Raw genomic sequence first — 13,612 nt, 5'->3', positions numbered from 1 at the left:
TTGCCTCTTGTCTTGGTGCAGTGGCTTGTAAGTTCTTACTGCTACTGCTCATCTTCAAGGAATAGCTTATATGGGATCTAACTAAAGCAGTGGTTCTCAACCTGTGGGTCGGGACCCCATTTGGGGTCGAATGACCATTTCACGGGGGTCGCCAAACAAGGCTGTCCGCCATTTTTCCCCCTTTTCTTTGGCCACGCCCCTGGCACCCGGTGATGTATAAGTGGTTGGGGGTCACCACAACATGGGGAACTGTATTATGGGGTCACGGCATTAGAAAGGTTGAGAACCACTGAACTAAAGCATGTGAAACAAAAGGGGCTTTTGCAACCTGTATCATTTCTCTGGGAAATTCAAAAGGGAAAAATACAATAAAGTAAAATAAATTCTATAGTTGGCTCCATGGCACCAAGATGCATAACTAGGGGGAAAAAATCCTCCACTTTGGGAGCTATACCAAACTCACAAGAATTAAACAGAATCCATGTAGCAATCATAATATTGCAATTATCTCTTTTTAAAATAGCAAGGGTACAGTAGAAAAATATTCCTGGCAGATGCAATACTATTTGAAAAACAAGAATATATCACTACACCATTTTCAAAACATTTTCAAAACTCATTTTGATCAGTAAGAACTTGGCAGAGTTCCAATAGTTAGGAATTAATTTTTAAATCAGAATTTTTAAATCCTATCACAATAAATGGTTGACTGTGTATTCCAAATTTTCTTACTATTCTTCTCAAATAATTATGCTGACATCATAATCACCATACTTCCAACTCATCCCTGATAGAATCCAGTCATCTATCTGCTATTGCCTCTTACCAGGGCTTTTTCCAAGTCTTTTTCCTGATAAGAAGCCTGCTTATAACTAGATGACCAGTTTCTCTACTTGAAAAAAGTAAACATGCAACACTGAACTCTTATTTTTCCATCCATGAAAATGCTATAGATTCTTCACTATTCCTAATGCTTCAGCAGAACTTTAAAGCCTGAAAACTAGGCAACAAGAGGGACTAAACTCTACTCTGCAGATTCTTTACAATAACCCTTTTTGTAATAAGGGGGGAAAAATAGCTGGGATGTAGAGGTGAGAGTGGAATAGAAATAATATGCAGCTAAATATAAGTGCCCAGTTCAACCTCTATTGCTGCCAAGTAAAAAGACATCTATTTGACACTTCCATGTAAGAAGCTGTAATAATTCAAATGCCTATCCAGCTCTGTGACCCCTTAATGTTGATTGGATTTGGCAGCTGTGGATATTTCCAGTTGAGCTGCAGCATAATCCAAATCACTAAAAACATTTTTTTTTTCCATTTTGCAACTGAGAAGCTCCATGAAGCTCTTGAATTCCACGTTTGAAATATTTTTTCCAGCATCAACTACCCTGTTAAAGTGAATGCTGGCTTGACTTATCAGGGATGAGCCTGACGAGAGCTACATCAGTTTCCCACTTTTCTTTAGCAGGAAAGGGCTCAGTACATTAAGCACCAGACTGCTTAGATTTTTTTGTTAACATTTTATTAATTTTCTAATTTTACAATCATAAATACTTAATAAACAACGTGGTGTCTGTCCATTGATAATTCAGTGGTACGTATTAACTTTCTCAGTCTAGTTTCAATATTACACCATCCAGTGCTTCCTTGATCCTCTCCTCTTCCGGTGGTATGCATTTTTCCACCCTGGACAAATACAGTTCTTGTTACTGTTGATACATATAAAACTAAATATAGACATCTTCATCACATTTTTCTAGTATTATACATAATATCAATAATATCAGTTTATAATATCTTTTCTAGCCAAAACATATCTCAACTGCATATAATAATGATGATGATGATGATGATGATGATGATGATGATGATGATGAAGTTGGAAGGGACCTTGGAGGTCATCTAGTCCAACCCTCTATTCAGGCAGGAAACCCTGTACCATTTTGGACAAATGGCTGTCCAGTTTCTTCTTAAAAACTTCCAGTGTTGGAGCATTCACCGCTTCTGGAGGCAGGTTGTTCCACTGGTTAATTGTTGTAACTTTCAGGAAGTTTCTCCTTAGTTCTAGGTTGCTTCTCTCTTTGGTTAGTTTCCACCCGTTGCTCCTTGTCCTGCCTTCAGGTGCTTTGGAAAATAGCTTGACTCCCTCTTCTTTGTGGCAGCCCCTGAAATATTGGAACACTGCTATCATGTCCCCCCTCGTCCTTCTCTTTGTTAAACTAGACATACCCAATTCCAGCAACCGTTCCTTATATGTTTTAGCCTCCAGTCTCCTAATCATCTTCGTTGCTCTTCTCTGTACTCTTTCTAGAGTGTCAACATTTTTTTTACATCGTGGAGACCAAAACTGGATGCAGTATTCCAAGTGTGGCCTTACCAAGGCATTGTAAAGTAGTATTAATACTTCACATGATATTAATTAATTTCCCATCAATGTTCAAAATATCTCTATCATTTATAATTTTCTCATAATATATAATATTTGGGTAACCAAAAGCTTCCCTTATTCAAACCCTTTTAGAATTTTCATATTTCCCTTCTCATAACAAAATATAATATTCTAGTAAGAAATCCTATCCTTCTAGTTATAATAATACTTTTATTTGTAACAGTTATCTATTTTCTTAACCATATTCAAACATCTGTTTAATAATATAATATCCCATCTCTATCGCTTATAGTTTTCTCATAGTAAATTATATTTGGGTAACCAAAAGTTTCCCTTATTCAGACCCTCTTGGTATTTTCATATTTCCTTTCTCATACCAACATATAGTATTCTAGACTTCTGGTCCTGCGCAGCAGTGCAGCAGTTGAGGGATTCGGGACTCCGTGCCCTTCAGCTGAGTTTCTTCCTGTCAGGGCACCCTAAATGGGCCAGAAACCGCCTCGAAGAAGTGGCAAAGAAGGAAGTCCCGGGGACCTCGGAGAGATGGCAGTCGACCCGATCAGTCCAGGAGAAGTCTTCCAGAAACCAACAGGAGAAAGGTGTAGCCTAACTTCAGAGTCTGGCCCAAGCTGCAAGCAACCAAAGTCAAAAGCACTATTTTAAGCTGATTGTAAACAGCGCGTTTGAATCTGGGTAAAATCATCGATTTTCTCTATCCTACTTATCAACTTTCCTGAAGGAAAAAAAATCCCAAGAAGCAAAAAACCTCCAAAAGGGAAGGAGGGGGATTTTTGCCCTATCTTTTTTACTAACAGAAGTGGCGAATTAAACCTTTTATAGAAGACCAAAATGTATTGAAATGAAATGACTATAAAACCTAAATTTGGATAAGTTTGAAATTACTGAATGTTTAAAATTCTCATTTTAAAGGCAATTTGTTCATTTTTAAAATTTGAAAAATAAACCAATGCTGACATCTAGTGGTGGATGAAGATTACAACAGCTATGGAATAGGGTGAAAATTCCCTTTCCCTCTCTCATTAGGGAGGATTCTTTGCTTTGGGTGTTTTTTTTTTTCAGGAAAAAGTCTTAAAGTTATAAAGAGAGGATAGAGTCTCTCCCAGTTTCATCCATGTTGCTCAAAAGTTGCTCATTAGTGCTTATTTCCTTCGGCTGTCAGCAGTTTCTGACTGGCTACACAAATGTAGACAGTCTTTCCTCCGCTGGTTTGGAGGGCTTCCTCAGATCAAACGGAAGGTCGCCACCCCTCCGCGATCAACAAGGGTCCCCTCCTTCTTCGTCGCCTCTCCAGGGCAACTTTCAACCCTTTTTAGGGTCACCAGCAGGGCAAAATCGAACGTGGAAGATGGATCCCTGTCTTCCTGCGTCCGTTATGCCAAGATATCAAACCAGAAGTCTGCTTAGAAGGCATTTTGATTATTTCAATAGAGTCCCAATGAGGATGGTGGTATAGAAATACCTTCACAATCACTAACTAGTCTTTTCAGGCTGCTTATGTTTATAATTAACAAGCCCTTTCCTCACTTAGTCACTGGTTACATACCCTAAAAAAATACATTGTGACAAAATTGATAACAGACCTCCATAAATTTGTAATAGTGGAAACGTGATGGTGGGAAACCAGGCAGATCATCCTTTCACAAACCTTCTGTTTTGTTTTTGTAAGATAAAGGCAAATATTTCCCCTGTCCTGTCATGTCTGATTCTAGGGGTGGTACTCTTCTTTATTTCCTAGCCAGCATTGTCCAAAGATGCTTCCATGGTCATATGGCCAGCATAACTATATGCCAAGGCGCATGGAGTGCTGCTACCTTCCCACCAAAGTAGTATTTATTTATCTACTTGCATTTGCTTGCTTTCAAACTGCTAGGTTGGCAGGGGTAAAAACAGCAGCTCACCCCATTACGCGATACTTGGATCTCAAACTGCCAACCTTCTGGTCAATAGCCCAGCTATCTTAACTGCTAAGGCCACTGTGCCTTTTTGTTTTTGTTTTTGTAAATGGCCAGCCAAATGCATACAATGTGTACTGAAAATATGTATTGGTTGAGGCTGAGGGAAAGGGAGAGGTTTTTTGGTACTTCAAGTCAGGCAGTGGCTTGAGTGGATCACCGACGGACTGACATTTTTTTCAAGTTTTTATTGGATACCTAGAGCAGGGGTGTCGAACTTGCAATGTCACGTGACATATCGCGACGTATCACAACTTTTCCCCCATTGCCAGAGCTGGGGCGGGTGTGGTTTCAGCATGATGCATCCGGCCCGTGGGCCAGCAGTTTGACCCCCCTGACCTAGAGGGACAGCATAGATTAGCTCATTGTATTCTACTGTTCTGGAATGAGCAGTTGGAGGAATTTAGGGATAGAAGCAATGCTATGTAGAAATGCTCTACAATGCTACAGTTAAAGCCAAATAAGAGTGAGGTTGACATATTTGCAAGCATGTACACTAAGTGGAGCTAAAGTAATCTTCAAAGGTGAAAGCTGCATACCATGACAGAAAACATATCTCCAAAAGAATCCTATTTCACAGAAATGTGAATGTAGACTAAAAGACTGTGTGTATATAAAGCAGAACGCAGTGGAACTAATGTCCACACACAAAACTTCAAAGTATCTTCATTTAGGCTGCAATAAAAAGTATTTTACCAATTGTATTAAATTCTACTCCCAGGTTTTTCAAATATCCTCAAAAATACAACAGTTTGGCATTCTAATAAAATAGCAAATTATGTGTTTTGATGTTATGTTGTTATAAGACCAGATATAAAATAGTATAGTAATTTAGAATCCCCTTACACAATATTGAGAATATAATATCTTTTATATCCATCCACACTTTTTGCTTTCTCTCCCATTTACCACTTTTCCTTTTTTATTATTAAGGTTACAATTCTAATTTACAAATATAAATATATTTGTATAGTATAAGATCCATTGAAATAGGCAGAATTACACTACTGAAAAATGAACCTATACAACCTTTCTCTACATTTGTTTTATGCCTCACAAAAATATACATCCTGATATACCAACACTTTCTAACCCTAATCCAGTTATTCTTTGTACCTTCTCTGTAGCAATTGTGGATGAGAGAAGAAAACAAATAGAACCTAAAAAGCATTTAAAAAACAAACAAAAGAAACATAAAGTGGGGGAAAAAGAAAAACAATTATGGGAAAATAAAGGAAGAGGATGTAGTAAATGGATGTAAAATGAAACTAATACCAATAGCTTTTCATTTATCTTCAAAACCAAAAGGTGGCAGAAAATTTGAAAGTCACAAAACAACATACTCTCTCTAATTTACCCTCAGATTATTAACTTCAGGCCTCCTTTCTTTTCCAGGGGCTCCTTAAATACATATCACAGGTTCTCTGGTTTTCAAGGAAGAACTGAGCAAGCAGTGTGATCTTTAGTCTTTAAGGAATATCCCAGCAAGACAATAACAGTTGCATTCAATCAATTAAGGGAACCAATTACAATACAACTAAAGCAGGGGTCTTCGAACCTGGCCCTTTTATGACTTGTGGACTTCAACTCCCAGAATTCCTCAGCCAGCTATAGTATAGCTGGCTGAGGAATTCTGGAAGTTGAAGTCCACAAGTCATAAAAGGGCCATGTTTGAAGACCCCTAAATTAAAGTAAAAAGCAGAATGTCTTTTATTTTAGTTGACTAAGTGGCCTTTGTTGGCCTTACTTTACAATAGCTACAATAATTGTATTATTGGGAGAAGGAGCCTTGGCTTAGACTGTTTATGTTCTCATGATATACTTAACCTGTCTGCTGATATTGATAATACAGGATTGCTATGCATCTGGTAATTCATATTAGACAATGGGGAAAGTCATATTTCCTTTATCAGCTACAAAACAACATTTAGGTTTATGACTTATTATCTCTTCCATCTAATCACTCTTTGTTTCCAGGTTGGGGAAAAAGTCAAAATGGTGGCCCAACTGGGGTCAAACCATTGTATATGGAGAGTGTTAGTAAGTTTGCCTGCTTCTGCCTCCATTTTGTCACCTATAGGGATAAAAAGAAAAAAACCCACACACAATGGAAATGAATTAATGCTCTTGCCTCTTGTCTCCCTATTCATAGCTGGAAAGGGAGTTCATTTCACTTTAAACTCCATTTCAGATTCACAAGACACAAGCTAGCTGAGTTAAAATAAAAACTAACAATTCAAATATTTTGTTTTTAATTGGGAACTCAATTCTGAGTTCCTTGTTATATCAAGACTTCCCTGTCCAATCACAATCATTATCTGAAAAGAGTAACAAGAGGAAGAAAAATAGGTTATTCGTTTTAAAGTCAGGGCCCAGTATAGCAATCATGGCAGAACTGAGTCCTACCATTTCTTAGCTTTTGGCCTTGGATTAATTACAAAATTTCATATACCCAAGTTCACAAAAGAGCTAGTTGTACAGATTGAGATTCAAAGATACGAGGGAGATAGAGGATCACTAGACTTCAAGGAAGAGCTGCATGGAAATAGGGAATTCCTCCTGAGTAGTTCTAGATTCTGTTTGAGGCCAATTAGCATCACCTGTATGTAGGTGAATACTAAAAGACTTCCTGTATAAAAACATCTACTGAGCTATGATGAGTCAGGTTCTAGAACAGTGTCAGCAACAAGCTTGCCTTATATATTCTTAGCAGTGGGTTATGCAACTGATTTTTCTGGAAAACTGACCTTTGCTATTGCTTAGATATAGTGGGTTGTTTATTACTTGGGTTTTGTATATCTTATCTCTGAAATATTCTTTGACTGTGTCTTATCCTGATGATTTCTATTATAAATGAATGTATAAAAATACGTGTATTAAATTATCTTTCTGACCATCACTTGAAATGCATTCTTGCTCTAAGGGAATTTTTTATGAAGGGGTTCTACCAATTCACCTGTCATTTTGGGACATCATAATGCTACAAAGTTTGAGAATCCTGTCTAAAAAGAGTTTTGAAAAGAAATACAGTTTTTGTTCTTTCCAGGGAAAATAGCATTCCGTTTTTCATCATAGTATCTTTTTACATATATATTTGCATGAAAGGTATTCTATTTTCATTTTAAACCACTAGTATTTTATATACTGTGATTAACATATTTTCAGCACATGACAACTGAAATATCCTTGCGTTTTTCTGAATGCTAACAATGCTACACTTGCAACTTTCCAATTCCTAGGAAATATAAAACATGGCAGTGAAATTCACTAAATAGCATCCTGTACAATTTTACACTCTCTGATAAATTTATCGTGGCCTTGGTTCCTTCTGATGCCTTTAGAGTTGTCTGCTGTTTTATTGGACTCTTCTATTTTTTTTTACTCAGATTTCTTTTCTTCATTGTAAACCCATCCTGTAATCACAGGATGAAGACCAGTATATAAATTTCATAGTGCTAAAATTAGAAATGATAAGGTGACCAACTTTTTTACAATGAAAAGGAGGACACAAATAAATTGAAGAAAAAAATATCGTAAATAAAAGAAACATTTTATTCATTGCAACAATAATACAGACAACTTGCATGTGCAAAGTTTGCCGGTCGGGTGTTTTGGCACGCTCAGCAGCAATTCCTATTGGCTTTCGAAAGCCAATAGCGGGAGTAGCACAGCTCATGCAAAAGTTGAACAAAAAAACCATCAAAAAAAGGTGCCAGAATGCCGTTCTGAGCTTTCTATGAGAAAAAAAAGTCCTGCAGATTAGTCTTTAAATAACGAAAACGAGGACATGTAGGAGGACACTTTTTGAGGGAGGACAGAACTTACAAAAGGAGGACTGTCCTCCCTAAAGGAGGACGGTTGGTCACCTTAGAAATGATGCAGATATTTGTTCTGGGATTATAATGCTTCCTTAGACAAGACATTTTTTTGATCTCACCCATATTTAATCATATCAGACGAGATTAACACCTCTGGCTGATCTTCTCACCGATTGCTACATTTCAACAAGTTATGTACTGGTACATTTCAACACGTTATATACTGGGTGCATCTTGTTCAAATGTGTTATATTTTTTTTAAAAAAATCCATATTTTTTTGTTGGCTGTAAATATAACTGTAAAAAGACTGCAACTGTTCTGAAAAACTTGAGTAGAATTAACATTTTTTTTAAAAAAATATGGTTGACAAGTACATCAAAAACTTAGAGACGTTGACCATGAGACATCACTGAAAGACATTTTTATATGTTCTCATCAATAATGTTTTTATAAAAAAACATAACCTGGGGCCATACAAACCCAACAGAAATATTTAAAAAGGTAAAGTTACAAGTATGTATTGGTGTGATCCCAACAATTTGAGAAAATTTAATAGATAAATAATTTCCTAGGGAGAGCATTTAAATGGAAGTGGGGATGAGCAGATCTTAAATGGGATGGGAGCCAAAGAATTATAGAACAATGATAGAGAGGGTATATTTGGTGTTCTATTCATCTTAGACAGAAAAAATATAGTTTATACATTTTAAATTATTTTATTCTATTTCTATCTCTAGTTTTCAACCAATAAAACCCAAAACACCTGGAGAACAGTATTATTATAAAATGTTTGCAGGAATTCAATTATTTTTCGAGATATAATAAAGTTCCACAGAGAAAACACAAAAATGTACCAGCCCACATCTTGGGCAAATATAAACACCAAATAAAATCATTAATGTACAGTTACTCCATTTTTGCAAGAGTATCTACAGTAATTACTGACCCATCTGAGAGCCCTGTACTTCAGGGCTAACCCCCTAACCCAGGGGTAGGCAACTTTGGCTCTTTTATGACTCGTGGACTTCAACTCCCAGAATTTCTGAACCAGCACAGCTAGGTATATGCCACATCTTAATTAGTTTCCCTCTGTCTCATCCCTAGTAGTTTATGTTATCTTCAGCTGTTCAAGTTTTAAAATATGATCTCCCTCTTTTCAACGCAATTTTTGCTGGAGATACTTTTTAACACACTTAATCAACCATATGGTTAATAATGTGGTATGGGCTGGGGATCAGTTCAACTCCTATTGGCCACTTTGTACTGCTAGAGGCATACCCCCTACTCCTCTAGATGCTGAGCATTGCCCTTTGTGGTCATTTTAGCGTGAGTTGGAGAAGAAAACAGATTTCTCAGAGGGACCTTCCATGTAATGTCTGAGAGACACTTTCACTTGACCTTGTTATTGTGTACAGATTCAATGCTCGTTTGAAAAAGAATTAGATCTGTGTCGACAGGATTAGCAGTCTTTTAGCGGAGTGTAATTCTATGTTTCATTAAAGGTTAATTTAGACTGTGAAAAAGAGACAGATGCTATCCATTATATATTGCTGTCTTGTCCTTATTTCCTGTAGGGTAGCAGTGTCATTTTGACCATTCTACAGGTTATTTCTGCATTTTGTCACCAATAACCTTCCCTTGTATCACTAGCTGAGAATGGAAGTTGCTTGTATATTCATTGTTCCTTCTTGCTTCACCTGTGCCCATGTTATCCATGTTACAGATCACAAGCACCGGAAGGCCTGAGGTAAGATGGAAAGTAAGGAAAGCCACGATAGATTGCGGATATAGAAGAAAGCTTTTGAGGACTGTCACTCAGGCAATTTGAAAGATGGTTAAACTTTTCATCTTCTACACTTGCCTAACCCTAATCTACCATAGGTTAAGAAGAATGATTAGCAGTGATCCCCACTTCATCTATGGAGATGGTGCTCAGCAGAAGGGGAAAAGTAGTTAGGGGAATCCAGCAATCATTTTCCTTAACCCATCCTGCAATAACATTTTTAATATTGGCACCATTAATTGGCTCTTTCCTGAGACATAGTAAGGTTCAGGGCAACACAATTTATGCCGGCATAGTTTTCTGCTGATTCAGGAATAGTACTATAATGCAGCCATCTGGCTGTGCCCTGAAACAGTCATTTATGGCTCATTAAAGTCTAAAAGAAAAGCAGCAGGAATGCTCTTCTAATTTATAAAAGGTTTTATTCCTGGTTACTTGAAGGGAAATTTTACTGTTACAGTGAGTCAATGAACTTGCAACAGGACTCTGTAACCTATAATTTTTATATTCAAACCAGTTTAAGTACTGTTTGTTAGCCTATATGGTAGTCTGGTTTTATTAAAAATAATTCACAATGATAACAATCTGTCTGGGAAATTCTTTTGGGAACATCTTAAACTCAAAAGTAATAAATAATCCATACAAATATCATTATCACACAATCATTAGTGTAAACCATTATTAGAAGCTATACCATATCCTATATATGTGGGAATAAGATTATAGTTTATAATTTGAGTATATTTTGCAATTGTGCAGTTAATTTTACCAAGTTCATTAAATCATACTCCACAATAAAGATAATCATAGCTACACTTGATCATTATCCTATTATAACAATGTCCACTCTTCAGATCAACATCCTTTGATAGTCACTGATGTCTAACAAACCAAGGGTGAAATTGCATAAGTTTGTCTAAGAGCTGTCTAAATTTTCCACTAATTTGAGTATTACTTTATTAAATTCTACTTAGTAATTTGTATTTCTACACATAGTAAATAGCAGTCAAGGAATTACCAGATAAAATTTAAAACCAGCAATACAACTCTGTAACAGTGTCTGTTTAAATATAGGTCCCAATGGGCTCCCTGGAGTTTATTTTCGGGTATGGAACTGCAGCCTAAAGATATACATAGATAAAAATGATGGTGTGAAATGTCAACTTAAAATGTCATTGAATATGATCAAATCAGATTCCCCAATCACTGCACCACTATAGAATATATTTTATTTATATTATGTTGCAAAGGCGACTAAGTGAAGGAAGTCTGTTATTTAACAATGAACATATATGAACACAAGAAAATTCAGCTCTGGGAACTTGTCATGCAAGCTGAATAGTAGAATTATTGCATTGACTGATGGACCTTTAAAAATAAGTACATGCAAATGTAGCACCTGTGATATTTTTGCACTTGTCAATAATTTATACACCTCCCAGTTGGGGGTCCAGGCTCTAGTCCAGTCAAATACATTTCTAAAAAGCATTTAAAAATACCTTTAAATCAGGAGGTTTGCACCGGGTAACAAGATGGGGAGCTGGGTTTGGATTGGAGATACCCAAATCTGCCGGAGCAGCAGCTGAGTCCCCAAGCTTGGCATCCATGGTAGGCAAAAGGAGGGCATCTTCTGTCCCAGCAGAGTCTCCGTCTAACTGCTGCAGCTCATCTGACTTGCACCTCTTCATGCTGGGTGAGACGTCAGCCTCTGGTTCTTGCTTTTTCAAAGCATTGCAGATAAGAAACAGAAGGGAAAGGAAATCGCGGGTGGGGGGAGGAAGCGAAGGACCAAGTCAGATCATCCCAGAAAGCTGAAGTTCATTTTCACCTGTGATCCGGAGGAAGGTAAGCAGACTACAGGGAGGAGCTGTGAAGAAAAACATGTCCATCCAACTCAATGCAGGACAGGACCTGCTACCACCACCCAACTTTGACTGCCTGAGTTGAAATTGCAACTGGGAAAGAGCTGGGTGGCTGGGATTTGACTGGGAGGATGACGCGCGAGTAAACAGTATGCATTTGCTAGCGATGCCCTCCCTCCTTTCACAGGCTACTCACTGCTTAGGAAAACGAAAGAGAGATCTTGATCTGAGCTTCCTGCATGGCTGGAAATTCTCTCGCGCTGAGGGCATCTCTTCCTATTTTCTTTTAACGCGACGGCCAGTCGTTGCTTACTGACTTCCCCCACGCATGCCAAAAGAACCCACTTTCCGCCGTTCCCTGCCGAGGCTGAAGAGCAAATCCCTCAGCCTAACCCACCCATTTAGCTAGCCGGCTGGATAGCCTGATTGATAGCCAGAACTAGCCAATCTGAGTCGTAGCTCGATCTGGAGAGCAGGAGGAGGGTATAGCCTCGAGCGCTTTCCAGGTTTGGTTGGCCGGTGGCTCTCATCCTCCCCCGCCCGCCGCCCGCCCCTTCTCGCTATCAGGAGCTGTCAATAGGGGAATGGTGCTGCACTGGGCTGCGGCTTTGCAGTACGGGCGGGAGTTCGCCTCGCAGCGTTGCGGGGACGGGAGGAGGACATTGGCGTGGTCTCCTCGCGTGAACCCCCTGATTGGGTCCCGCTTAGCCTGTTTTGGGGGACGCGGCTGATATCAGTCATGCCAACTCTTTCTATTGCCATGGGAACTCCTCCCACCAGCAAGCCACTCACCAAGGGCTGGTTTTGCTTTGAATTTATTCGCAGCTTCACCAGAGGAATATGTTTCAGCTTTAAACATTTGGTTGCTTTTAGTTTAGTATTCTGGGTGTGCATTTCAGGTATGCATGTGAGTGTCAACAGGACGTATAGAATTTGTACTTCTATAATACACTTCGTTATCAATTCCATTGAAAAGAGAGGAGAGGTGTTTGATGATCCTGCATATGCGGCCCTCCAGATACATGCAGCAAAAAGAATCCACTACAGCACCCATCCACCCCAACCTGCAAATGCTCCTGTGCAAACGTATTTCAAATATGTTCTTATTAAATTTAGTCAATCGTATTTATTATTCTATGTGCTAACATTTCACCACATGGCATCAATATGTTGGAAGCATATCATATGTCAGATACTATTTCATGTTGTTTTCCTCCCCTTATTGAAACCTTTATCTTATGACTTTTAAAAGGCAAGGCAGCAATGTGCATAACATGCTTATATATAAATCACAACTCATATTACTGCATTATATAAAATTAGAGTTACCTTATGGCTTTTACACTTTCCTTAACCTGTAAAATTTGTCTGGTGCTTTTCCCATGTGCAGATTAGCATATTTATGGTGGACATTCCCCATGGCATCTCAGGCCCCACACCCCATTTCAATCTCAATCAGTCCCACAAGAAATATTGGCTTTATTTCTGGTTGTTTTTAGAAGATCTTCCCAATGTAGGCTCACTAGATGGGTTGGTTTACAATTCATCCCTCAGATATCAGGGCAGGTTGGCTGGACACCAATGCCTTAGACCAAAATACTTCAAGGATGCCAGTAGTTCAAGAAGATTAGATCATTGAGTTTTACCCTATCTTAGCTAGGGTAGTTTTACCTTAAGATACATTATAGTAAAAATGGCATATATTATACTAGATTCATTGAAATTTTATTAAGACTTTCAGGAAAGTCTCTTCAAGATGGGGGGGTGAGGAGGAGGGAGGAGAG

The 13,612-nt window shown here is 38.2% G+C and overlaps 1 protein-coding gene across 5 annotated transcripts in view; it reads right to left on the bottom strand.

The window, feature by feature from the left end:
* TMCC2 (transmembrane and coiled-coil domain family 2) overlaps positions 1-12,182 on the bottom strand; it is an 82,333-nt gene extending 70,151 nt beyond the window's left edge. Inside the window, exons 1-2 of one of the 5 annotated variants that reach the window (XM_039320416.1) lie at positions 12,025-12,179; positions 11,466-11,833 (exon numbers count right to left, since the gene is read on the bottom strand). In XM_039320416.1, coding sequence (XP_039176350.1) covers positions 11,466-11,654 — 189 coding nt within the window. In that variant the 5' untranslated portion in view covers positions 11,655-11,833; positions 12,025-12,179. Of the gene's footprint in view, positions 1-11,465 lie in introns of all 5 variants that reach the window. The other 4 variants (XM_039320427.1, XM_039320437.1, XM_039320451.1 and 1 more) reach the window with 4 other exon arrangements.
* Positions 12,183-13,612: the final 1,430 nt, after the last annotated feature.

The sequence above is a fragment of the Crotalus tigris genome, unplaced genomic scaffold (genome assembly GCF_016545835.1).
Source record: "Crotalus tigris isolate CLP2741 ecotype Arizona unplaced genomic scaffold, ASM1654583v1 scf7180000017605.3043972, whole genome shotgun sequence".
NCBI lineage: Eukaryota > Metazoa > Chordata > Lepidosauria > Squamata > Viperidae > Crotalus > Crotalus tigris.
This window is presented reverse-complemented; position numbering and strand designations above follow the sequence as displayed.